At 41.6% G+C, this 25,839-nt stretch overlaps 1 protein-coding gene across 5 annotated transcripts in view; it reads left to right on the plus strand.

Annotated features, from left to right (window-relative positions):
- NDST1 (N-deacetylase and N-sulfotransferase 1) overlaps positions 1–25,839 on the plus strand; it is a 73,927-nt gene that overhangs the window by 26,087 nt on the left and 22,001 nt on the right. For 2 of the 5 annotated variants that reach the window (XR_005556411.1, XR_005556413.1), the window contains exons 12-15: positions 2,367–2,476; positions 3,889–3,991; positions 6,222–9,738; positions 19,565–19,624. Coding sequence is in view for 1 of the 5 variants with exons in the window: in XM_039340894.1 (XP_039196828.1) it covers positions 2,367–2,476; positions 3,889–3,991; positions 6,222–6,341 (333 nt within the window). In the remaining 4 variants the exon portion in view is untranslated. Of the gene's footprint in view, positions 1–2,366; positions 2,477–3,888; positions 3,992–6,221; positions 10,766–19,564; positions 19,625–25,839 lie in introns of those variants that run through there. The other 3 variants (XR_005556414.1, XR_005556412.1, XM_039340894.1) reach the window with 2 other exon arrangements.

Raw genomic sequence — 25,839 nt, forward strand, 5'->3', positions numbered from 1 at the left:
TGGCTGTTGAACTACATTTTTACAAACAATAACTAGTTTCCAATTTGTGATCATTTTGAAGATGAAGCCTAAGCCTTAAATCTGGTGAGTAATAACTACCATGATGAATACAGTTATCTGATATATTACTCTGTTAGATTATTTCTATTTTGGGATTCAGCAGGTGGGTTCAGCAAATATAGGAGAATTATTTTTATTATTTAGAAATATTTTTTCTAAATATTCTTGTTTTATTTTTGTCAAGAGAGGAATTCCTTATCCTATCCTTGTGCATTTGATTTCAGCTTCTTAAGTGAAGAGCGATGCTATCTGCCAATCTGAGAATCATTTTCTTCATCTTGCCCACCTTTGATCTAGACACAGGGAGTCGTGGTGGCACAGTGGTTAGAATGCAGTATTGCAGGCTAACTCTGCCCACTGCCAGGAGTTCGATCCTGACTGGCTCAGGGTTGACTCAGCCTTCCATCCTTCTGAGATTGGTAAAATGAGGACCCCGATTATTGGGGGCAATAAACCACCCAGAGAGTGCTGTAAAGCAGAATGGAGCTTGTATAAGTTTAAGTGCTATTGCTATTGCTATCTTTTAAGCCAGTTATTAATAATAATAAAAAATCAAAATAATTTTAAAAACTCCTGATAGGGGTTGAATGTTGTGATTTACCAATCAGTATGTTACTCAGTTGCAATGAGAATTTTATGCGTTTTTAGTACAATTTTCAAACTAGCTGTGTCTCAACTTAATCTTTGTCCAGCCAGCATTTAACTAACTTGCTAATCATAATCTCATGGGGACTTTGTGTTAACATTGTAGACATAGTGTATTTGATTTCAGCAGAGCATTTAACAGTCTGCTAAGAAGATTAACATTAAGTCTGTCTTAGTACACAAATATTACTTATGTTGATTGGAGGCCATAACTAATTGGGTCTGGTGCAAAGCCTTTTCTTTTAACACTGAAAAGGATATGCTTGTCATCAATAATAACAAATAGTTTTAATTTAAGTAGCTTGCTAGCACCATCAATTTTGAGCTGTAAAGATGGAAGTGTTCTATCTTATCACTTGAGATGTTCATGTTAAAATATTGCTATTGTGGGAAATGATCTAGTATGATCTTGAAATTTAGATTATTTTTTTTAAAGAAGCTTACTGGTTTGTTTCCATCAGGAGGATTTGAATAAATCTGGAAGGTTCTTAAAGGTCTCTTCGGTATAACCCCTGTTCACCTTGTTTATTTTTTCCCCCTCTCTCTCTTTTTGGCTGATATCTCTGGAAGGATGGAGTGTTTGTATATGTACTTTTATTTCTAAATGAATAGTTTGAATATACTGATGGGCATTACTCATTTTTTTCAAATGGAGTACCCAATAATAAATTAATCTTAATTGATAATTTTTTTTATCCTGGCGTACACTTTTTTGAGTGTGGCTTCTGACAAGTGTGTGTCGATGTGTGTCTGTGTGTATAAGTACATATAAGACATGTATAAATATGAGAAAGCAGGTGTGGTATAGAGATTAAGATGTTGGATTGGCACTTAGGAAATCAAGCTCAAGTCCACTCTCAGCTAAGGAAGTTCAATGGGTGATTTTGGATTAGTCACTTTCTGTCAGCCCAACCTATTTCACAGGGTCGCTGTGGGGTAAACTGGGATGAGAGATAACCAGCTTGAACTTTGGGATGGAAGGCAAGAGATAAATGGAACAAATAAATGCACCCATTTAATTGAGAGAGGGAAGTGTCTAGGATTGACTTTGGCTGAAACTGTCTTAAGTTTATAAGGTTGAAGAAGCTAGGAATTGCACAGTATTTTTATGTGCATTTATAATTTTTATTCTTACTACTCTTCTTTTGTGGGGAGAATCATCTTATACCATACTCCTTTGGGTAAATATAATCAGTTAAATGGATTTTAAGCCACATAGAACAGCTGATATGTTTCTTTATCTTAGGTTTAAGTTAGGAAATATCAGTGTAAGAAAATGACTTTGATTTATTTAACAAATTTTAGTGGAGGCTGAAAAATAGATGGGCAGGTCATTGAGAGACGGTATGTGTGCCCATTGTGGTACTACTATAGAAATACTTTGTTCACTAAGTTATAGCAGTGTATAGCTTTCTTATGCTATTTGCCCCTCCTTTGCTTTCGAGTTAGGATATAATAGAAATGAAATACAAATTTTCACAGTCTTGTTCTAGGAAAAAAAAAACCAGAAGTGGATTTATTTATTCTTTTGATCTGCTCTATTACTACCTCTGAGGAGTGAAACTGTCTCTGGTCCTGGTGCTACATATTGCAGTTAGGAAGGTGTATGTTTGTATAAGAGAGGAACCTAACATACATATGTATTTAAAAATGTCTTTCAGATTCTTGTTCTGGATGGCAAGCGACTACGCACAGAACCAGCCAAAGTAATGGAAACAGTCCAGAAATTTCTTGGAGTGACAAACGTCATAGATTATCATAAAACTCTAGTGTGAGTTCATTGCATAAGCTTTCGTTGAATTTAATCTTTGAATATGTTTTCAGGATTGGATCCTACTTGCTTGGATCCCTCGCAGTGTGTGCATTTTTTCCTTGTCAGCTGAAGAGCTGATTCTGTTTGGAGCACTGTAAATTGGCTTCCTTTCATTTTGCAGACATCAAACTGCTCTGAAGTTTTGAAATCCTTCATGGCAAAGGATTATAATAGAGTATAGACTGTGGTGGTTAGGAATAAGACTGTGTTCGACTCTGGCTTCAGTAGTAATAAAATGCAGAATATTAAATACTGTTTTCTGTAACAAATACGTAAACATTACATTGAACAATTTGTAATGCATGGACGATTGATTGTCCATAACAGAACACTGCGCATTTTCTTTCAAGTACATATTATATACATATGTATGTAATAGGAATAATAATCTTTTCTATCCTCATTCCTGGTAATGTGTTTCAGGGGTCAGTTTCCCTGTTTACTTTCTTGCAAACCCTTTCACGAGGAGTTTCTTCCCTGGTAGTTTAAAACATGTGGATCTGAATTCCTGCAGAGAAACAAATTATGGGGAGGAGAGGAGAAGAGAACCATGCTCACTTCTCCATGTCCCATTACCTTTTGGTGAAGGGAATATATCCAGGGGGAGGTCTACAAGCACGTGCACAAATAAAGCAAGTTTTATCAGACTACTATTAAGATACATTAGTGTCCTTTGAAATCCACAGAAATTATCTTTCTCTTGTTCAGAGCTGTGGAATATTTTATAATCAAGAGGTATTACCATATATGCCGGCGTATAAGACGACTTCTGGAAGCGCTAAACTCGGCGCCAAAGACGGGGGTCGTCTTATATGCCGAGTCGTCTTATACGCCGGAAATACTGGTAGTTTCCAATGTATAAGACGACGTTCTAGGAATGCGGCTTGGCGATAAAGATGGGGGTCGTCTTATACGCCGGGTCGCCTAATACGCCGGCATATACGGTACTTCTTTTCCTTCAGAGCATTTGCATTTGTAAACAATCCTGGCTAGTGCAATTCTTAGTCCATGGCTTAAGAACCATTTTTTAATAGAAATGTGTGTGCATGTCATCTAAATTTAGGACAAGAAGCCGTTTATACCTAGCTAAAGGACCACCACACAGTGCATTTAAAAATCAGTGGAATCAATAGATTAGCAGAGAAATATGAAAGCGCAGGAATTTATCCTTTCCCTTCCACTGCTATTGAGTTTTGTAGCAGAGTAATAGTGCAATATAGTCATTCCATATGTCTGATAAAAGGGATCTCATTTGAATCAGGAAAGTTGGTTTCCATATTTAATTGTATGTAATTACTGCATGTATAAAATAAGTAATTCCAGTTACAAAACGGGGATCATTTGTATATCATCTTTGTAATTTGTGATAGGTTTGACCTCAAAAAAGGATTCTGGTGCCAACTATTAGAGGGAGGAAAGACCAAGTGCTTGGGGAAAAGCAAAGGAAGAAAATACCCAGAGATGGATTTAGATGTAAGTATGTAAAATGAGGGTATTTTTCATCCGCTGTTCTTAGAAGACACTGGCGCAGTTGTGCACTAGGTAACCAGCTGATCTGATTTTGTACAGACAGGAGCCCCACTAACCTTTGCTCTGTCCTTAGTGAAAGCTTCTTCCTCTCCATGGTGGGATTCCATGCCACTGCAGTAAGGCTATGAATTTATGAAACATATGTGCCCCAGTAACTTAGATTTGTCCCCACGGTCATCGTTCACAAACTGCTGCAAGATAAGATGTGGCCCTACTTGGGCATTTCTCATGAATCTTTCCCAGATGGGCAGTTAGACTGTACATATCAGCCTTGCTAGGATGGTTCTTGAATTCTTCCCTTGCTGAAGGGTAACGTCTCATCATAGATGAGGGGCAACTGTTTCTATGATGCTTAGAGTAAATAGACCCTGAATTTGAAATTCTGTGGGTATATGGGGAGAAAGAGTACAGGTGGTTAAATCAACATAATATGTTGTCTTTGATCTTTTCTTATATTATCTACCAAAACCTGAATTCCCCCCCTACATAGAATAATGCTTTAGAACCATCTTACATTTTTGCAGTTTCAGGATTATAGCTAAAATTGGGTGCTATTTTCTGTTGAAAAACAAAAAACCCTCCATAACTTAGGAGCTAAATCCAAGTTGAAAACAATCTATTTTGATTGGGTGCCTACCCTGATTCTGCTTGAACTTTCACCTACTGTCAGTGAGTCCTGAATTCAACTCCTCTTGACAAGGAATCTCTATTTTATGCTTTTTTGATATTTGTATGTATGTATATATTTACTTACTTACAGGATTTAGATGCTGCTTATCTCAAATGATGACTCTAGATTAGGGGGCCACGACCTATTCGGAACTGGGCTGCACAAGTTGCAGGCCAGCGTGCCCGGATGCACGTACGCAGCTCAACTTGCACAAGTGGTGAGCTGACCCAAGTGCACATGCGTGCGCAGCTCAACTTGCGCAAGTTGAGCTGCTTGCATACTGGCCCACCACTCGCACAAGTTGAGCTGCGCGTGCACGTCCAAACCACTGCTCGTGCAGCCCTGTTCCCTCTCCTTCCCAACTGAGCCGCCAAGACACAAAGGTTGGGGACCGTTGTTCTAGACAGTTCAGAACAAACCAATAGAAACATGGTTTAAAAACAAAACTATTCTGCTCCCGGGCACCAGACCAATTTTTCTTGCAGCTCAACCCCATCCTATGCTTGGGGGAAGAGCCAGGTTTTCCTACCCTGCTGGAAGGATAGGGATCTATCAGATCTCAGGTGGGAGGCTGTTCCAAACAGCTGGGATGGCCACCAAGAGGTCCCATCAGATGGCAACAGTTAAGGCAGGGGGGCTGGAGCACAGCCACCCTATATAAACTAGTAGGATGTGCAGATACCCTCAGGTATATATACTTGCCATATAGCATTTCCCCAGTCTTTGGATTGGATAGTAACTTCCATTTCAGAGCCACCAACATTTTTGTATAGTACAGCGGTTCTCAACCTATGGGTCGCGACCCTATTTGGGGTCGATCGACCTCTTTTGTGGGGTCGCCAAACGCGGCGATCCGCCATTTTGTTCCCTCCGGGGGCGCGCCGCGCCTCCGGGGGGGGCGGTGCTGCGCACGCGCGCTGTGCGTGGGGGCGGCAGCGCGCCTCCCGGGGGCGCCACCACGCATGCGCGCTGCACGTGGGGGCGGCGGCGCGCCTCCAGGGGGCGCCGCCACGCATGCGTGCCGCGCGTGGGGGCGCCGCCGTGGCTCCGGGGGTGGCGCCGCGCATGCGCGTCGCGCGCGGGAGCCCTGCCCCCATGCGCGCCGCGCGTGGGGGCGGCGCCGCACATGCGTGCCGCGCGCGGGGGGCCCGCCCCCATGTGCGGCCGCGCCGCACATGCGCATAACGTTTGTGTGACGGGGGTCGCCGTCACACAAACGTTGAGAACCGCTGGTATAGTACAACCAGTGAACTCAGAGAAAAAGATATGATAGCATTAAATATATTGCAGCTTTCAGAGCAGTGAAGTTATCATTGCTGCACTCTGTGTCTTGGGTCCTATAAGGATAGCCCTGGTTGGCACCAAGAGGAGGAGATGTCTCCTGTGGCTTAATAATTCATGCATTCCAGGGTACTCTGTCCCCTCTAGTTTAACATCTTCATCTTATATTTAGTCATAACATTTAATTACACTTCTTTGTTCTTTTCTTTCTTCCTCGTACAGTCCAGAGCATTTTTGAGAGATTATTACAAGGACCACAACATAGAGTTATCCAAGCTACTGTATAAAATTGGCCAGACACTGCCAACTTGGCTGCGGGAAGAACTCCAGAACACTAGATAGCCACTTTTTATCTCTTGTATTAAGCAATAGTAGAATGGATCCTCGGGGAGGATCTCAAGCCTCTACTCCAAGCCAACAGGACGTGATAAGATGTGAGATATTCAACAGAGAAGAAGCATTTTGAGAAATATCCATTCAGGATGTTTGTGGAAAAGTGAGAAACTGCCAACATGGTTGCTTGGAAGAAAGCAGCCATCTGAAGAACTACTGGAATTGATGTACAAGCAGTGCCTCAGGGCCAAGCCAGGAGTGTGACATCTGTTTCTGCCAGATTGCTCAAGGCCCCATCTTTACTGAAAGTATTGAGGTGTGGCCTTCTTGGCTGTAATGCCACTTTTTGGTGAAGAAGATTCCTAAAGATCTGAGTTTTCCTTACACTTTAGTTCCAATATCTGGAATAGTATTACAACAAAATGACTCCTTCTCTTGGGATAGCACACACAGGAGAACCAAGAATTCACCAGGGATCAAGAATAATAGTCCTGCACATGTATGGGTTTGCAAAAGAACATCATTGATAATACGAACATGGAGCCAGAGGGAGGCCATGCTCCAAGTATGGACTTAATTATGCAATTTGGGCTCAGACTGAGATAGGACTGAGATAGTGTTCTGGAGCAGAGTTCTTAGTTAAAGCAGATGCTCTGTTTTTATATGGAAGACTTTGGTATTGGCAATATTTAGACTATCCCAGATGGACTTTTTTCTGTCTTCTTATTTAGAAATATATTGGGAAAGGGATGGGATGACCAAGAGTGAGCAACATAGTCATCTGACAATGTTGGCAAGAAGAACTTGCTCCAAAGAGATATTTTAATTTGTGTCCTTCTTATAGCCCTGTCTCTGGTTTCAAAATTATATGAGATGTGGTTTAAGATTCAATAATTGAATCCATTTTTAAAAAAAATTCTGGTGCACATATCCTGCCTGTTTTAAAAGAGGATGACATTCTAGCATCATGTGTAAACTTTGCTTTAACGGTCAGCCTAAATACAGCTTAAGAGAATTGATCCTCTTGAGTACTGAACAAACAGTATTTTACTAGTTTTCTTTTTGAACATTTTGGAGTGGGATAGGGATACATATTAGAGTTGGTATTCCCAAGTATTAGGTTCTTATTTTCCCACCCTTTTGCTATTGTAGAGAATAGAGAAAAATGGCCCATGGGTTTGGTTGATTTGTCATCATAATGTCTGTTTCTGTTAGAATCATTTTAGGATAAGCCTGTGGCTGTCCATTTTTCAATTATTTCTTCCTGTCCAATGTGTCTTATTGAGCTGTGACTGAGACTTTCCGATAACCCACTTATTCTAGTTTACTAAATTCCTTTGTGTGTATATGTGTATGTATGGAATTTATAAATATGCTGCTAATAGTATTGTGTATTCATGCATGCACACACACACATATACACACTTGCCCATTGCTGTCTGTGTTTGGAGCCACATTAACGAGGTAAATAGAACCCATTTTCCCCCATTTGGCTTATTCTGTCCTGTCGTGCTAGGCATTGGATGTGTCATGGGAAAGGCATGTTAAACTTGCAGTCCAGAGGGCGCTGGGAGAACAGAGGTCATGACAAGAGTCAAAGGCTTTTGAAAAGCCTTTTTAATTCTTCATTGGAGGAATTAAAGACACTGGAGTATGGACTGATCTGACTACTGTTTGATCCAAAGTTGGAGAGTTGTTATAATTTTTTTCCCCCAAAAAACCGTTAGTATTGCTAATGGAAACATTTACTATAAATTCAATAATAGGGCGCGAAAAAGATTTCTAAGCTTTTTCAATTTGGAGGTAGGTGGTTTTTTTTCCCCCTCCACCAATATCTTCCTGTTTTGCTTAAAGGTTTCTGGAAATAATCTAACTATTGGAAGTGATTTGCTAGACCAATCATCTTGTTCTAGTTTTCATCGAAGCTATAATCCTGCTAGCACCAGGTCTATGAGTCAGTGTTTCCCAAACTTGACAATTTTAAGGCACGGGGACTTCAACTCCCAGAATTCCACAGCCAGCGTTGCTGGCTGTGGAATTCTGGGAGTTAAAGTCCCCATGCCTTAAAATTGTCAAGTTTGGGAAACACTGCTATGAGTGAACATTTGGAGAAAAGGCAGAAGCAAAAAAGGTTTCTACTTAACTTAGATTTTTACTGCCGATAATTGCTGCTAAAGGTTTATAGGCCTCTTCTGGGTCAGAGTAACTCTGTAGAGGACAAAAGTCATTCTCACACCAGTATCAGCAATTCTTCAATTACTGTGTGTGAATTCAATTCCAGTTCTTCTGAAATCCATCACAGTCCAGCTATAGCTTCAACACATTTGTTTCCATTGGCCCTATGTGTGAGCACCATCTAGTGGATCATGACAGTTCATAGATTCGTAGAGTAAAATTTGAGTAAAATAGAGTAAAAGCTGCAGAAAACCGTAGGCCACCGAGTGTATAACTGTTTAGTGTAGCAATCTAAACTGAAACACACCCAGCATCTGACTGCCTCATCTCTACTTGAAGATAACCAGTAAAATAATTTCTTCCACTGAAACTCAAATTCCTCTAAATATTAGAAGGTTTTTTTTTTCTCTCCCTAATAATCAGAATCTGCCTTTCTGTATCTTAATCCATTATTTTGCATCCTGCAGTCTTGGATTGTAGAGAGCATGTCTCTGTGTGATGTGCTTTCAGATATAGGAAGACTGAGATCAATTTCCCCTAAATTTTAATATTATGAATTCTTTTCAATCCCTCTTTATAGTTCTTACCACTGTTCTTCTCCTTTTCACCTTCATTATGTTTATTCTCCATGTTTGTTTAGGCAGCTATGCCAGTAATGAATGTGCATTTGAGACAGAAGCCTGTGTAAGACCAAACTTGGGGGGATGACATTGTCGTGTGCTACAGTTAATACAGTATTTTACGTGCGGCCTTCTGTATGAAAAGATTAGCTGTACTTGAAAGCAAAGTGTGCTGAAGAGTTCCAAGCTTCCCAGTACCCCTAATTAGATGGACATTTTAAGGTAGAATGAACACAGCCGGGGATGGGCAGGAGGCAGAGTTGCATCTACTGGCAACTTTAGCTTGCCCTTCTGCTGCAAATTATTCCGAGGTCTTGGCTCGCTGAGGGAATTCTGGGAATTGAAGTCCACACATCTTGAAACACTGCCATGTTTGTAAAACGCTGACGTAGAAGGAGGCTATTGGCAGAAAAGATGCAGTGACAGACTTGGAATGACAAGATCTTCGCATTTGACACCTGCAGCCTTATGAAATAAGACCCAAAGTCAGACAGGCTGTCCCTTCCAAGCCATTGTAAAACAGGAGCAGCATCAAGAAAAAAGGACCGCTGAAGGATGGTAATGAAGAGACTGCATTGGTCCACTTGAGATATGGGTCATTCATCAGAAATGTAAGCTTGCTTTGAGAAATTTTGGCTTGGAGCGCACAAAAGGTCCTCTGTATCACTGCCTCCCAGTACTAGGTTGACTTTGCTATGGTTTCAGATTTCTAAGCAGACTTTTCTATGCAGAAACCAAAACCAAAACCCTGGAATTATAATCTGCAAAACAATGTATTTTCCTTTGCCTTTTGTGGATGGAATCATCTTTACAACTTAAGAACAAAGGATGCCCCCCCACTTCACTCCTATTGTTGAGTGCAGTTTCTGTGTGCCTCTTTGGTGCATCAGGATACCTGAATCAAACTACCAAGTTAAGCATTTGATAATGTGAAACTATAGTCTTGCTTATCTGTATGATGGCCCTCAGGAAGTTGTTTTAAGACAGTCTACAGAGGCAATGGCAGCTGCTACCTAAAGGTTCATTCTCATTGTGAATATTATGATTATCCCTGTCTTAAATAATAAAATGAAGTACAATGTTTAAATCTTGGCTTCTCAAGATAGCAGTCTACATGCCATAGAATGCTGCCAAAAGCGAGACCTTCAAAAAAGAAGAAATAAACTTAAGGATGTGTGTAATGAAAGTATTAATTTGTACTGCTCCCAAATGCTGGTGTGATTTAATGTGCACAAGAGAGGAGGAAGCATTTGCCTTTTCACTTAGTAAGTTGGTCAGCAATAGTTGGAAAACACCACTCTCTCTGGGTAACAGAGAACTTGCTAAAATCTGAGTTTGAAGAAGGACACTTTTGTTTTGTTTTGTTTTTTTTTTTGTTTTTCTTTTGTTTAAAAGGAAGAACTCTGGGAATTCCTTTGTCATGTTTGCATGAGATTCTGTATGTTTTCCCATTGGGAAGGGCAGGGGTTATTTTGTCATGGTGGGAGGGAGGAAAGGGGAGGGAATATTTTTAAGAGTCTTTCTCCCGTATTTTTAATCTGTACTTGGACTCATTTTGGGTTCAGAAAACTCTGTCACTAATGTAATGTCCTGGTGAACTAACTGCTAATAAAATGGGGTTGTCTGTTTTTAGTTAACTTTGTGGCCTTTTTTTTTTTTTGGTATATGTGTAGATTTTCTCTGATTCTTTGAAATTGAAATTGAACTTTTTTTTAAAAAAAAAAAAAGGATTGAAATAGAGGTAACAAGCTGAAGCTCCCAGACCTGATGTAGTCCCTTGCCAGAACCTTGGGACAACCCCAAAGCTATTCCAATAGTTTCTACTCAGTTATATTTTTACAATTTAGATTTTTCTGCCAATTTAGATTTTTTTCCCCCCGCACCTATCTCAAGGTCAGCAAATGTGATTGAGTAACCTCCATCCCCCCAAAAAATGAATTAGTTACACTATGATAGAGCTCTATGATCTCTTGTCTAAAAACCTTCTCTGACCTTGGGCAAGGACTTGGGTTTGATAGTTACCTACTCATGTTTGGGACTGGACAGACCCCCTCCCCCACACATACACATTAAATTCATCTGTACTTTATTTAAGCCCAAATGATGGTATCCTAACATTTTAGCATGGCAGTAGTTAATCTTTTAAATATGTACGAGTTGCATAACAATGCAAACCAAGTAAACAAAAGAAATACGGTAATCCTGTTCATTGAACTGGGTTTGGCTGCCATTTACTTGATGCCAAATATGTAAGAACACTACATTTCTTAGCTCAGATTTGCTTCCTTGGAATTCACGATTTCGTGGTTTATTTCACCCTAAAACCATTTTGCCAAGTGGCAGTGTTTAGCACTGAGATGAAGGTTGGCTTGCAGAAAGCCTGGCTAGTACTTGGAGGGAGGTTATTGTGCTGCAAACTAAGCTGAAGAATTCTACCAGAATAAAATAAGGGGCAAACTTTCATGTATTGTTGCCAAGCAAAGATATGAAAACCTCCATAAAGAAACTTGTCTCAAGGTGAAAGCCAAAGGGAATATAATAGCCTAACGATCACCAATCAGTGAAAGAATGATGTAACTCATCTTCAAGTTCTGTGCTGCATTTGGTTTTTATTAGGTTTTATTTGACCACTGGTTGGCTTTGACTGCTGGTTTTATTTGACCGCTGGCTTGGAATGTGTGATTCTAAATATATTTGCAGCAGATCATAAGCGGGCATTTTGCAAAGACTCTTTACACAAAATAACGATGAATTTAAGGTAACATTCTTAAAAAGCTTTGGGGGGAAAATCATCTGCAGATCAAATTTCAGACGCAAACTGGAAGAAAAAAGAAATGTGATGGCACTAACATCAATGTATTCCCTGACAATAAGGTGTTTTCCCAGAAGATGGCAGCATCTGCCTAGAAACAACTTGCAATTGGCAGCAAAAATGAAGTTTCTACGTAGTTGTCTTTGTCCTAATTTTTGGAAATATGAAAAACTGATTGAAATAAAGCTGCTTGGCTTTAGCTTTTGTTTGGAGTGTAGAAATTGTTCTGAGTGAAATGATTCCCTGTGTGGCTGCAGTGCTTTCAGCCAGATAATTGTAGCAGCCAAGAACACAGAAATTGCACCAATGCACTCTTTCTGTCTCCCTATTGCATTTTGTCAGTGTTCAAGTAATATAGATATTAATAATCTACATACCGACTGACTTTTGTTTGGATCTGAGGCTGCTCTCCTGTGAGGACAATACCGTGAAGGCACCTCACATTCAAAGATCCAAGCAGAACATTGAGTTTCTGCCCGTCCCAAATCATTTGATCAGGAAAGGCAATCAAGCTTATATGTTCTGATGCTAGTTATAGTAATTGGATAGTTGAAGGGCATGAGAAGAATTAGATGGATCTGTGCATGATGATATCAACAGCTACATGTCCTGGAGAAGAGAACATTCTACCAACCAATATGGAAAAGTGTATGGATAGTCAGCAACTTATGTCCACATCTGAGCTCCAACATTTCTGTTGTTAAGTGAATTTTGTTAAGTGAATTTTGCCCCATTTTATGACCTCTCCTACCACAGCTGTTAAGTGAATCACTGCAGTGGTTAAGTTGGTGACACTGTTGTGAAGTGAATCTGGCTTCCCCATTGACTTTGCTTGTCAGAAGGCCCCACGGCAACCATCACAAATATGACTCAGTTACTCTAGACTCTGAATTTTGACCTTGTGACCATGGGGATGCCGCAACGGTCGTAAATGTGAAAAATAGTCCCTTTTTTCAGTGCCGTTGTAACTGAATGGTCACTAAACGAGACCGTAAGTTGGGAAGTGCCTGTATTTCTGGTTTTGCAGTGCCTCCTGGCCAGAGAAGAGGAAGATACCTGCTTCTAGGCATCATTGAACGTGTGCCTACTTGTTCTAGCTCAGGCCATCTCTGCTGGAGTATTAATGCTCCACTCACTGTGTAGATTTCCCAATGTCTTTTTGTTCTTGGATTTAGCAGGTTTTCACTGCTGGAGCCTCACATAAAGATTTGGTTTTATTTTGTTTAGTCAGTTTTAGTTCCCAAACTTAATCTAAAGGTTTGCATGTGAGCCATGAATTGGATAATAATATTGAGATATAATGTTTATTTGAGGGGAAGACTTAGCATTTGGCTGTCAGAACTGGGCACACATAAGAGCCAAACTATTGCACCTTTGGCAGAAATGGCTTAGAAGCCTGTTTTTGAAAATCAAATTTCATCTAAGAGGTTGTAGAAAACATTTTCCCTTCTATCTGGCTATAAGACAGTTTTTATATTTACATTTGGGGGGTAATTTTTATGGTGTAACAAAATACATACATGCAACTACTTGGAAGGAATCATATTATCTACAAGCTCATTTTCCATCTAAATTTAACCATGAGGTAATAGAAACAGTTTCATTACAGTGTGACACTTATGGACACTGCATAAGTCCTGATTTAGGGCCTCTTTTAAAGGTCTTGAATTCCACATGCAATCGTTGGCAAGGATGTACTTTCTGTGACTTGGTTTCTGCAGAGAGAACAAAATATATTCTTCCACTGCAACAGGGAATATATTGTGAAATCAGCTTGTGGCTGGCTTAAGAACAATTCAGTATCATGAATTTTCTTTACAAAAACATGTCAGTATTGCAGACTGGGCAGTTTATAGCTCTTGAGTCAAATCCAGCCTTTTGGCTATCCCTGCCCAGCCTCATGAGATCAACTGGAAATTAAAAATCAGATGTAAATAAGACAGAATATATATTCTTATCAGTTGCATCTAATCAAAACCATATAATGTACTGATTTCTAAAGTGATAAAATTAATATTGAGAAGAATTAAGTTCAAACTGTTGGTTTGGTCCTCCACAGCAGTCCTAGTTTCTCAGGTGGCCCTTGGGAAAATTAATTGCCCACCCCTACAGCAATAAGACCATCCAATGGTAGCAATCTGCCATGCACCACATTGCCATAAAACAATAGTTGAAACTCACAGGATGTCTGGGCCAGTTATACATTCCACCCAACTTACCTGACGGCTTATAATTGGGGAAATTGAAAGGATAGCACAGTGTACGCTTCTTTGAGCTGAAGTAACACTAAGATGTAGATTTTAACAAATCAACAATGATTGAATATCTATGGAAAATTACTACCTTGCTGCCTTAGACTGCTTAATGTAACTGTTCAAAGTTCTGCTTTCTCCAGCTCCCCAATCCTAAGGCCAAAAGACCTCCTATGAAACTGAGAAAAGCAGACAGTACCAATTGGTGATCTTACCTGAGGTCAGTTACCTGCTTTGAGAACTTTGTTGAATGAGTTTGAATTCTGGGGAGAATAGAAGGAGATCTTAAGGACTCAGTTATATTGGCTCAGTCTGGAGTGTTGCAGGAATAGCCAACACTCCAGAAGATAGGCTTAAGATATAGAAGGATCTTGACGGACTTGAACATTGGGCCTATCTAACAATATGAAATTCAATGGTGAAAAAAATAAAGTTATATATTTTAGGCAAGAAAAAGCAAATATACAGATAAAGTTATAGATGACTCAAACGTAGTAACTGTGAGAGGGATCTTGGACAATCACTTAAATATGAGCCATCAGTGTGCTGCAGCTACCAAACAAGCCAATGCAGTCCTAGGTTGCATTAACACAAGGATAGAATCAAGATCATGTGAAGTGTTAGTACTATTTTATAATGCCTTGGTAAGGGCCTCACTTGGAATACTGCATCCAGTTTTGGTCACCATGATGTAAAAAGATAATGAGATTCCAGAAAGAGTGCAGAGAAGAGCAACAAATATGATTAGGGGACTGGAGGATAAAACATATGAAGAACGATTGCAAGAAATGGGTATGTCTAGTTTAATGAAAAGAAGAACTAGGAGAGCAGTGACATGATAACAGTTTTCCAATATCTAAGGAGCTGCTACAAAGAGGGGGGGGGGGGTCAACCTATTCTCCAAAGCACCAGAAGGCAAGACAAGAAGCAATGGATGGAAACTAATCAAGGAGAGAAACAACCTGGAACTAAGGAGAAATTTGCCGATAGATAGAACAATTAAATCAGTGAAACCATTTGCCTCCAGAAGTTGGGAATGCTCTAACAGTGGAAGATTTTAAGAAGAGATTGGACAACCATTTGTCTGAAAAGGTATAGGGTTTCCTGCCTGGGCAGGGGGTTGGACTAGATGACCTCCCCAACTCTGTTGTTCTGTTAATCTTCAAAAGGATGTTAATGATTCCATTGGGTCATATCCAATACAAAGAAAAGGGTTTTTTTTTCAGAAAGAGAAAACACCATGGATAACCTATAGCTAGTGGCTTACCACTGGAGGAGTGGCACTGGATCATTTAAAACTATCTAGGCATTGTGGAAGAGCAGTTTGGCACGGCCTTCCTCCCATTCCATCTAAGCCTTTTCCCCAGCCAATGAAATTGCAACCTTGAAACAGGTGTGGGAGGAGAATGGCAGAGATGTGCTCTTTGGGAGTTCTGCAGCCAATAGCAAACATATAAAAAGGAGGTGTTTTCCCTTGAAAGGGAGCAGAGAGGCCCAGAGGAAAAAGAAGAGACCCGGCAAAACAAAGCACAACGTGGGAAGGTGCAAATGCATTTACGTGCTGGCTATTAATAGAGAAGGAAGAAAAGTAGAAGAAATCCCAGAGAGAGGAATTAAAGACAGAACAGTGTCTGTTAAAAGGGAAACTTTGCTCTAGGGTAGAAATAGTGTATTGCATAGAAGTGTATTGTAGAATATAGTGTATAATAATTGTATAATAGCAATAGTAATAGAAATAGAGTAGATGATAATAGCAATAGAAAGTATTAACACATAAAGGTAGTCCCCAACATAACAACAGTTCATTTAGTGACCATTCAAAGTTACAACGGCACTGAAAAAAAGTGACTTATGACTGTTTTTCACACTGCTGCAACATCCCCCTGGTCATGTGATCAAAATCCAGTCGCTTGGCAACTGGCTCGTATTTATGACAGTTGCAGATCACATGATCCCCTTTTGCAACCTTCTGACAAGCAAACTCAATGGGGATGTCAGATTCACTTAACAACCACGTTACTAAGTTAAGAACTGATGTGGTAAGAAAAGTTGCAAAATGGGGTAAAATTCATTTAACAAATGTCTCATTTAGCAACAGAAATGTTGAGTTCAATTATAGCTGTAAGCCAGAAAACTACCTATATATATTCACATGTTTTATTTTTGTATCTTTTTTTTCAAAATAATACGTCTCCCCACCCTTATAAGGAGATATTAAAAATCCAACTGTCCAGGCTCCAGTGATTTTGTGGATCTTTTGTGTCTGGGTCATCTAATTAAATATTGTTTAAAAAAGAGCCTGTGACAGGCATATCTAGTGATGTCATTAGCTCTTGATAGAAATAGATCCTTATCACCGTAACTATGCAATAATAATCTAAAGTGGCAGCTCAAAGATTTATGGGAAAATCTATAAATGTGTTTGGATACCTAGAAAAATTGTATTGACTGGCAAAGGAATAGCCTTTGAATTTCAGTCATTTACAGAATTGTGACAGTGCCTTTTGAATGAAGAATTTTCACATAACCAATTATTCCCCCCAAATGGAAAGGGTGAAACAGGTAATATTTACTTAGTGAGAAATCAAGCAATGAATGATCGGAACATTGATGTATCAATATTTCTCTCAAATAATAATATATATATTTTTTTTGCTCCAGTAGGCTTACAAATACACACCTGATGTTAGAAAAAGGAGAAATAATCTGTTAACATTGGGGGTGATGAGGGAAGGGAGAATATAATTGGATGATTTGAAGACTAGGTAAACATCACTAAAACTGTAGTTTTAAAATAAGCAAAAAATATAAATATAAACAGGAACAGGAAAAGCAGAAGCCAATCTTGAGAGAGGGTTGACAGAAATTCCAACCACAGACTTGTTTTGTTGAAGAAAGATAAGAGGAATAAACTAGAGGATTACCAAGTAAAATAAAGTCATGAATTATTGGCATTCCTTTTGACAAAACACTAGTTTATTTACTATAAACAGTAACAACAGTAAATCATTTATTATAAACAATGTTATAAAACAGTTTATAAAAGAATAAAGAAAACATTAAAAAGCAAGGGAAGTCTACTGAGCACAGAGCAAAGACAGACCAAGTGAACAAAACTGGAGAAAAATACATCTAGGAATTAATACAAAAGGTGATATACATTCAACAATACGAAATATGGAATAAGCAAAAATATGAGTGGTGAGTTAAAAAGAACAGAACACAGTTGGAAGGGACCTTGGAGGTCTTCCAGTCCAACCCCCTGCTCAGGCAGGAAACCCTATACCATTTCAGACAAATAGTTGTCCAGTCTCTTCTTAACATCTTCAACTGTTGGAGCACCCACAACTTCTGGAGGCAGGCTGTTCCACCAATTAATTGTTTTCACTGTCAGGAAATTTCTCTTTAGTTTTAGGTTTGGTTCCCTCCTTAATTTGTTTCCATCCATTGTTTCTTGCCTTGCCTTCTGGTGCTTTGGAAAATAGGTTGACCCCCCTCTTCTTTGTGGCAGCCCTTCAAATAAAGGATGAGAATTATGGCAGAACTCCCTTCAAAGCCTAGGAGAACCATGGAGTTCATAAAGATGGCTAGAAAATGTATTGCTCTCATTGAAGCTCATGTCTAATGCCAGTGCTTTTATTTTTACCATTATTTTTGTGCCATGAAGCAGTAGTGTATTTAGTTTATTTATTTATAAAATTTATTGGCCGCCCATCTTACCGTAGGGTAATTCTGGGCAGCTTACAGTTTCATATAAGATAAAGCATAAAAAGTTAAAATCAGACATTAAAACCAAGGGCACATGGGGAGGGTGGGGGTGGAGTGGGATCTGTTATTACTCAATCAACCACTTCCATTGCACTGTTCCCCCACTGGGGGCCCAAGCCGACTAGCAAAGCCATGACTTTAGGCCCTTATAAAAAGATAGGAGGGTTGGGGCCAACCTCACATGGGTGGGGGGGGGCAAGATGTTCCAGAGGGCAGGAGCAACAGCAGAGAAGGCCCTCCTCCTGGACCCCACCAGCCAGAGTAATTAGGCTGACGGGATCCGCAGCATGCCTCCTCTACTGGGACGAGTAGTTCCTTATACTGCTGCTTCAACGTTAATCCCTGACTTAGTCAAAGGAGCTGCACAATCCTCCAGACCTAACAGATTTCCCTGCTTTTGAAGAGAGGTGTTAAGCTATTCCTGCTCAGAGGAAGAAAGGAAGGATATTCTTACTTTGGAGACAGTAACAATTGCAACTTTAGAAATGATTGCTTTCCTAATTACTGAGGTAGAAAAGGCAGGGCCCCAAGGCTCTGTCAAGTCACACTGCTCCAACTGATAGCATCATATGGGGAAACGGGATCCTTTTCAAGTCTATAGAAGGACCATTATGCTCCTGAACAGTCTCGATATGTTTAAAGCAGGGATGCAATTGAACTGACAAATAAACCTTTCCAATTCATCCAGCATATCGGTCAACTCATTTGCACTACCCCTTTTTTGTGGAAGATCAGAAGGGAAAGTATGCAGTGGTGACATAAGCAGCTCTAGCAGGGGGATTATTGATGTTTCATGAGGCTAGAAATGACATGCACATTTATTCCACTTCCTCTAGAAAGGCATTTAACTGGCTACTTAAATATTTCAGCCAATGGTCTTTGTTTATTTTGAGCAGCTGCTGAAGAAAACTATTGTTTGAATTAAAATCTAAAGATACTGTGTAGAAACAGTAATCAGAGAAGGACAATTGATAATGAACACCCCCAAGTCTATCAATAGAATCTCAATTAGTCTGTTTTGAGCCTGTGGAGATACTATTAAACAATGTGTATACCAATGAATGTATCTGTAGATGGGATGCTTGACTCAAAGGAAATCATCGTTCAGGAATCTTGACTGAAGACTGTGATTTTTTTCCTGATGCAGAACAGATCAAAGATTGCAAACTGCTAGGTATCCTTTAGAATAGGAGACACATCAATGCTATCAAACAAATGAATACCATGTCACCTTCCTGTAGGCATCCTAAATTGCTCAGTCGTGTTGTAATGGAAAACAACAAACAAAAATAATTTTATTTTCTATATATTTGAGAGAAACCAACACAGAACAGTATCTGCCTAGCTTGTTTAGCCAGTAAGCAGAGAAGTATCTGAAGGTTTCTCCCTATGTTGATTTCTTGCATGTTAATGTGAGCATGGATTTTCATCCATAAGCAGGAATCAGATGAATTGGTAAGTGCATTAACAACATCGGGTGCAAATGTTGGTGTTTGTTATTTTCTTTTAACATAGATGAGCTGATTCTCTGATTCTAACTAAAGAAAACTGAGTTCTTATCTGGGTATGACATTTTAAATCACTGTTCTTGTTGATTCTATTTAGGCTTTGGGATACATCTGTTTCTTCTTGTCTTTCCGTTTCCTGCTGCTTCAGGATTCCAGGGTAAGCTTACAATTGTTTGAAGTAATTGCAAGGCATCCCACCTTCGTCGCCAGTGTTGAGTCCTTCGCGAAAGGCAATAACTTCAGGAGTCATTTGGTAGTTCTCAGGAGCCTCTTTATTGGTGACTAGCAGCTCTGTTACAACGCCGAGGCACACAAGCCTCTCTCCTCCTCTTAAAGACAATCCCTGGGCCAAACGGCAACATTTGGCGCGCTTTGCACTTCACGCACGCAGCTTGCAACTGCCCGGGACTGTTGCAACGTCCCGAGCCTGCCTTCTGCAGGCTCAGGACACAACACCCCTCCCCCCCGGCTAAAACTATAATTATATTAATGGTTACACTTGACCTTAACACGAGTGTGGGAGCCACACTAGTTCCATGGCAACAAACTGTAATGTTTTTGGCTTCATTTCCCAATGTTCCTTATTCAGACTTTTCAAAGGGACACCCTCTTACTGTTTCTGCTTTGCCAGCAGAGTTACAAAATCTTCAAGATATTTAGGAGATCTTTTAGCTCTCTGTGACCTCCGAATTCCCTGGCAACCTCCAAGCACATCTTGTCCGGGGAGTGCTGTGTTCGCCCCCTTCTTTTGACCCTGGTGGTCCCCATGGACCATGCCCCGTTGCCTGGCCTGCTTGCTTGCCCACCGGGCTCGTCAGGCCAGGACTTTGTTCTCTCCATAACCTGGTTGACCTGCCTAGTTGCAGGCTCTCTGGCCCTTCTAGAAGGCTGCCACTGTTGGACAACTTGTAGAACCTCCCAGGTCTATCCTAGACCTATCACGAGGCTGCCTTTCTCCACTTCCCTGTTCCATAGTAGGGCTGTCTGGAATCTCAGTACTATCCCCAAACTCAGTTGCCCCCTCAGTTAATCCAGAGGTGTCAGAATTGGAATTCGGCCCTCCAACCACCTCCCTATGTAATTGTCCCATTCTGGGAACGGTGGCAGTGTTGGGCCAACTAGACGGAGTGTGTGCCAGCTCTCTTGCAAGATGTGAGTTATTAGGATGCTCCCGGTTATTCTCCCTGTCTGGAGTGCTGAATGGTGTAGGTGTGTAATGATTATGCCCCCGGGGTAACTCCTGGCTGGAGTAGGCACTGGTGCCTGTATTCTAGTTGGTTCCCACGAATTCCTGTTCAGAGCACTCGCGGAATCTTGGAATGGGCCGTCTGTGACCTCTCTGTTGGTGTCTGGCTGCTGCCCACACCCTTCCCTTTGCCCGTAGAGGTCCCCCTCCCCCCCTGGAAAAAACCCAGAGGTGTCAGCAGGTGAGTCCAGTCTTGTACGCAGCTGGTCGATATGCCGTCTCAGGATACGACCATCATCCATGGAAACCTCGTAAGACAAGGGACCTGTAACCTTGCATACTATGGCAGGGACCCATAAGTGACCTGGCCCGTAATTACGGGTCCATACTGGGGCACCCACTAGCAAGTGCCTTGGTGCCCTGGGTTGTGTAAACTTAGAAGGCAGTCTGTCCGGATGCAACCGGTCAAGCTTAGTAGTCAGTGTGCGCTCCCAGCGAAGTTCAGCCGGGCTTTTCCCGGTAGAAGTAGACGGTGTGGTGCGGTAAGCAAGTAGAAAATCTGCCAACCTGTGATGCCAGTCCCCATATGCCAGTTTCTTTAATGCATCCTTGGTGATGCGGACCATCCGTTCAGCCATACCATTGGTGGAAGGGTGGAAAGGTGCAGAGGTGGCATGACGAATCATGTTGGCCTGTAAGAAAGCTTGGAATTCGGAAGAAGTGAATTGAGGGCCATTGTCAGACACCAAAACATCCGGAAGCCCCTGTGCAGCAAAAATACCCCTCAGTACTTGAATAGTCTTTGCAGAGGTGGTGGAAGAGACAGGTACAACCTCAAGCCATTTTGAATGGCTATCAACCAGGACCAAGAAGAATTGACCCTGAAAGGGCCCAGCGTAATCAATGTGCACCCTAGACCATGGAGACTGTGTTTCATCCCAACTATGTACAGGGGCCTGTGGCATTTCTGGGCGTGAGCACTGACAAAGGTGGCATGCGTGCACCTTAGCTTCAATTTCCTTGTCTAACCCAGGCCACCACAAATGGCTGCGCGCTAGCGCCTTCATTCGTACAATGCCAGGATGACCCTCGTGAAGGGAACCTAAGACATTGAGGTAGGAATGACAACTCTGCTGCCCCACAGCAGACAACCCTGGAAGGTGGATAACCCGTTCCTTTTAAGCCAGAAACTCTGAAACTCAGCGCCAGGACAACTCTCTGGCCATCCAGACAAAACCCAAGATAAGATTGGAGGAGATTGTGAGATCTGTGGCAGATTCAGCAGCCACAGCCCTGGCATTTAACGGTGACTCAGGCAATGCCTGAATTGAAAGGATGTTGATGGCAGGGGCAGGATCAGCCTCTACTACTGGCAGGGGTAATCTACTGAGGCCATCAGCATGGCCCATTTCTTTCCCAGGTTTGTGAATTAGAGAAAAATCATAGGCTGACAGGAAGATTGACCATCGCAGCATCCTGGGGGAGATGATATGGGGAGTTTGTTTGTTTGTGGTAAACAGCCCCAACAAAGGTTTATGGTCAGTAAAGACTGTGAAATGTCTGCCATACAAAAAATCATGGAATTTTTTAATTCCAGCAACAACAGCTAAAGCCTCCCTGTCTATCTGGGCGTAGTTTCGCTCAGCAGAAGACAAGGTTCTGGAGTAATATGCAACAGGAATCTGAGTTCCCTCTGGCCTAAGGTGGCTGAGTACTGCTCCCACTCCATACGGAGAAGCATCACACGCGATGCACACAGGAAGAGTTTCATTAAAATGTGCAAGCACATTGTTAGATGTGAGTAAGGCCTTAACCTCACTGAAGCTTGCTTCATGTGTTTGTGACCACTGCCACACTGCCTTTTTGTCCAGAATCCTATGAAGTGGTTCAGCTACATTAGCCTTGTTAGGAATGAATGAATTATAAAAGTTCAAAAGGCCCAGAAAGGGCTGTAGTTTGGCCTTGGACTTAGGCCTAGGAGCATGCATAATAGCCTTTAATTTGGACTCAGCAGGATGAATCCCATTGGCATCAATTTTGAATCCCAGGAAATCTATAGAAGGCACCCCAATTTTACATTTGTCCTTCTTGAGTTTGAGGTCCGTTTTCCAGAACCGCAGCAGGACAGCCCTCAATCTCTCAGCTAAATTTTGGGTGGAGTCTCCAGCAATTAAAACATCATCAAAATAGGGGCAAACCCCTGGTATACCCCTCAGTGTGTTTTCCATTATGCTTTGGAAAATTCCAGGAGTCACATTTACTCCAAATTGTAATCTCTTTACTTTGAATGCTCCCCTATGGGTTACAATGGTTTGTGCTACTGCAGCAGCTTCACCAACAGGCAGCTGTTGATAAGCCTGAGCAAGGTCAAGCTTTGCAAAAACACGCCCCCCCTTGAGGGAGGCCAGGATATGACTGACTACAGGTACAGGATAGGCATGTTGCTGCAATGCCTTATTCAGAGTGCATTTGTAATCTGCACAGATGCGAATGTCCCCATTAGCCTTGAGAAGCATGACTATGGGGGTCTCCCAAGGACTGGAATCAACAGGTTCTAAAACTCCTTGCTGAATCAATTTGTCCAATTCAGTATCAATTTTCCCTTTTAAAGCAAAAGGAACCCTTCTTGCTTTTACTCTAACAGGAGTGACAGTGGGGTCTAGTTTTAAAGACACGGGGCCCTTTGTATGTGCCCAGCTGTGGGCTGAAAACATCTGCAAATTCTTTGCAAACTTCCTGTAGATCTACTGTTTGCAAGCTATTGAGCCCTGTAACATGTATTCCCAAGGCCTCAAACCAATCGAGTCCTATGAGATTCATTCGCTCACCCCCCACTATCAATACATCTAATGGACCTTCAAAATCCTTATACTGTACGTTAAGGGTGGCCTCCCCCTTAACACACACTCTGGAGTTTTGAAAGTCTGTTAACACAATGTCAGAAGGCCTCAGCTTGGCCTGAAATCCACTACCAGAACAAATATTTCTGAATGTGTGTATGGAAATAATTGAAAGTGCAGACCCAGTGTCCAGTTCCATGACCAATGGAACTCCTTGCAACTTCACTTTAAGTGATAGTTTTTTCTTGATAGGTTTGTGTGTGCCTGTCCTATAAATGCTTCTTCGTGAAGCACAGAAACCCTCCCTGTTTTGGCTGGGGACCCTGGTACCTTTCAGGCACAATTCTTCTCGGGGTTGTACCTTCTGACGGCCCAGACACACAGCTGCGATGTGGCCTTGCTTTCCACATGCTCTACAGATAGCAGAGCGAAACCTGCAGTTGGTCCTCTTGTGGTGACCTCCACACCCGAAGCACTTGGGGACAGCTGAAGACTTCTCTTTGCCTTCCTTCTGCTTCCCTTCTTTTGTTGGGTAGAGACGGTCTACTTCTTCGTCAGGATCTTCTTCTGAGCTTCCTTGGACTCCCTCCTGGTGCACGGACACAGCTTCTGGAGTACTTCTGATGGGCCTCATGTTCTTGATTGCCCCCCCCCCTGCTGCCTCTTCTGCAGTAACCTCTCTCAAGGCATCTTGGAATGATAAGTCTTCTTTAGCAAAAAGTCTCTGCTGCAAGTCTCTCTGTCTCAGTCCACATACAAATCTGTCTCTCAGCCTTTCTTCTAAATCTTTAAACTCGCAAGGCTTAGCTGCTCTTCTCAATGCAGCAATGTACTCTTTAGCTGATTCACCAGCCCGTTGATCCCTCTGTTCAAAAGTATGGCGCCAAGCAATGACAGACAACTTGGGCTGGAAGTGTTCCTTTAGCAATTTCTTTAAATCTGTGTAGGTAACAGATTCTAGAGGTGCAGGTGCTGCTAGATTTTCAGCGATCTCAAATGCATCTTGACCACAAACACACAGCAAGGTGGCGGCTTTTAAGCCATCTTCTCTCACTTGACTGACCTTGAGATAATTTTCTACTTTGGCCACGTAAGACTCCCATCTTTCCGGATGCGTAACATCGAACTCGGAAAGCCTCCCTATCTTTGCCATCTTCAGTAGTACAGGAAGGGTCTATCAGCCAGCTTACCTCCAACGTTTGCTGTATTGGCAGGCAGTTGCTGAATTTAACGCCGTTTCCTGCTGCTTCAGGACTCCAGGGTAAGCTTACAATTGTTTGAAGTAATTGCAAGGCATCCCACCTTCGTTGCCAGTGTTGAGTCCTTCGCGAAAGGCAATAACTTCAGGAGTTCATTTGGTAGTTCTCAGGAGCCTCTTTATTGGTGACTAGCAGCTCTGTTACAACGCCGAGGCACACAAGCCTCTCTCCTCCTCTTAAAGACAATCCTCGGGCCAAACGGCAACATTTGGCGCACTTTGCACTTCACGCATGCGTGCGAGTGCTGGCGCCAGCCAGTCTGGTCCCGGGCAGCTTGCAACTGCCCGGGACTGTTGCAACGTCCCGAGCCTGCCTTCTGCAGGCTCAGGACACAATAGCAGAGAATCCTTCTTCCAATATTGACCCACCAATAATCTTGCTGCTGTTATTAAATTCAATATTAAGATAGTTTCTTTAGCATCAAAATCCACAAAAATACCCAAAAGAAACAACTGGGGAGTAAACTTAATCTTCCTTTTAAAAACCTTTTGAATATTCCACCAAATCATAATCCAGAAGGCTTTAATATTTTTACAAGTCCACCAAACATGAAAATAGGTTGCATCCAAGCAACCACATCTCCAACATTTAGGTTGCAGGTTCGGGTATGTCCAGTCTCTTCTTAAAAACCCCCAGTGATGAAAACTTCTAATGGCAAGTTGTTCCACTGGTTAACCGTTCTCCCTGTTAGGAAATTTCTCCTTTTATCACTTACTTGTGGTGGTTTATTGCCTTATTTGATTTAGGCAAATTGGACAGCAGTCTTCAAAGGTGTGAAAGGTTCTCACAAAAGTAGGAGGCCTGTCCTTATTCTATATTGCACCAGAAGGCAGGTCCAGAATCAATACATAAAACCACACAAGGAAATAGTTCAAATTAGACATCAGGAGGAACCTCCCAACTGTGTAAGCTGTCAGCCAATGGAACCAGCTGCTGCACAAAGAGATAAGTCCTTTGTCACTGGAAGTTTTCAAACAGAAGCTGCATACCCATCTATCCGAGATGCTTGAGTGGATCTTGCATTGAACAGGGGAGTTGAACTAAATGACCCCTAGGGCCCCTTCCAATTCTGTGAGTCTGTGTCTCT

This window comes from Crotalus tigris, unplaced genomic scaffold, assembly GCF_016545835.1.
Source record: "Crotalus tigris isolate CLP2741 ecotype Arizona unplaced genomic scaffold, ASM1654583v1 scf7180000017754.2947050, whole genome shotgun sequence".
NCBI classification, from domain to species: Eukaryota; Metazoa; Chordata; class Lepidosauria; order Squamata; family Viperidae; genus Crotalus; species Crotalus tigris.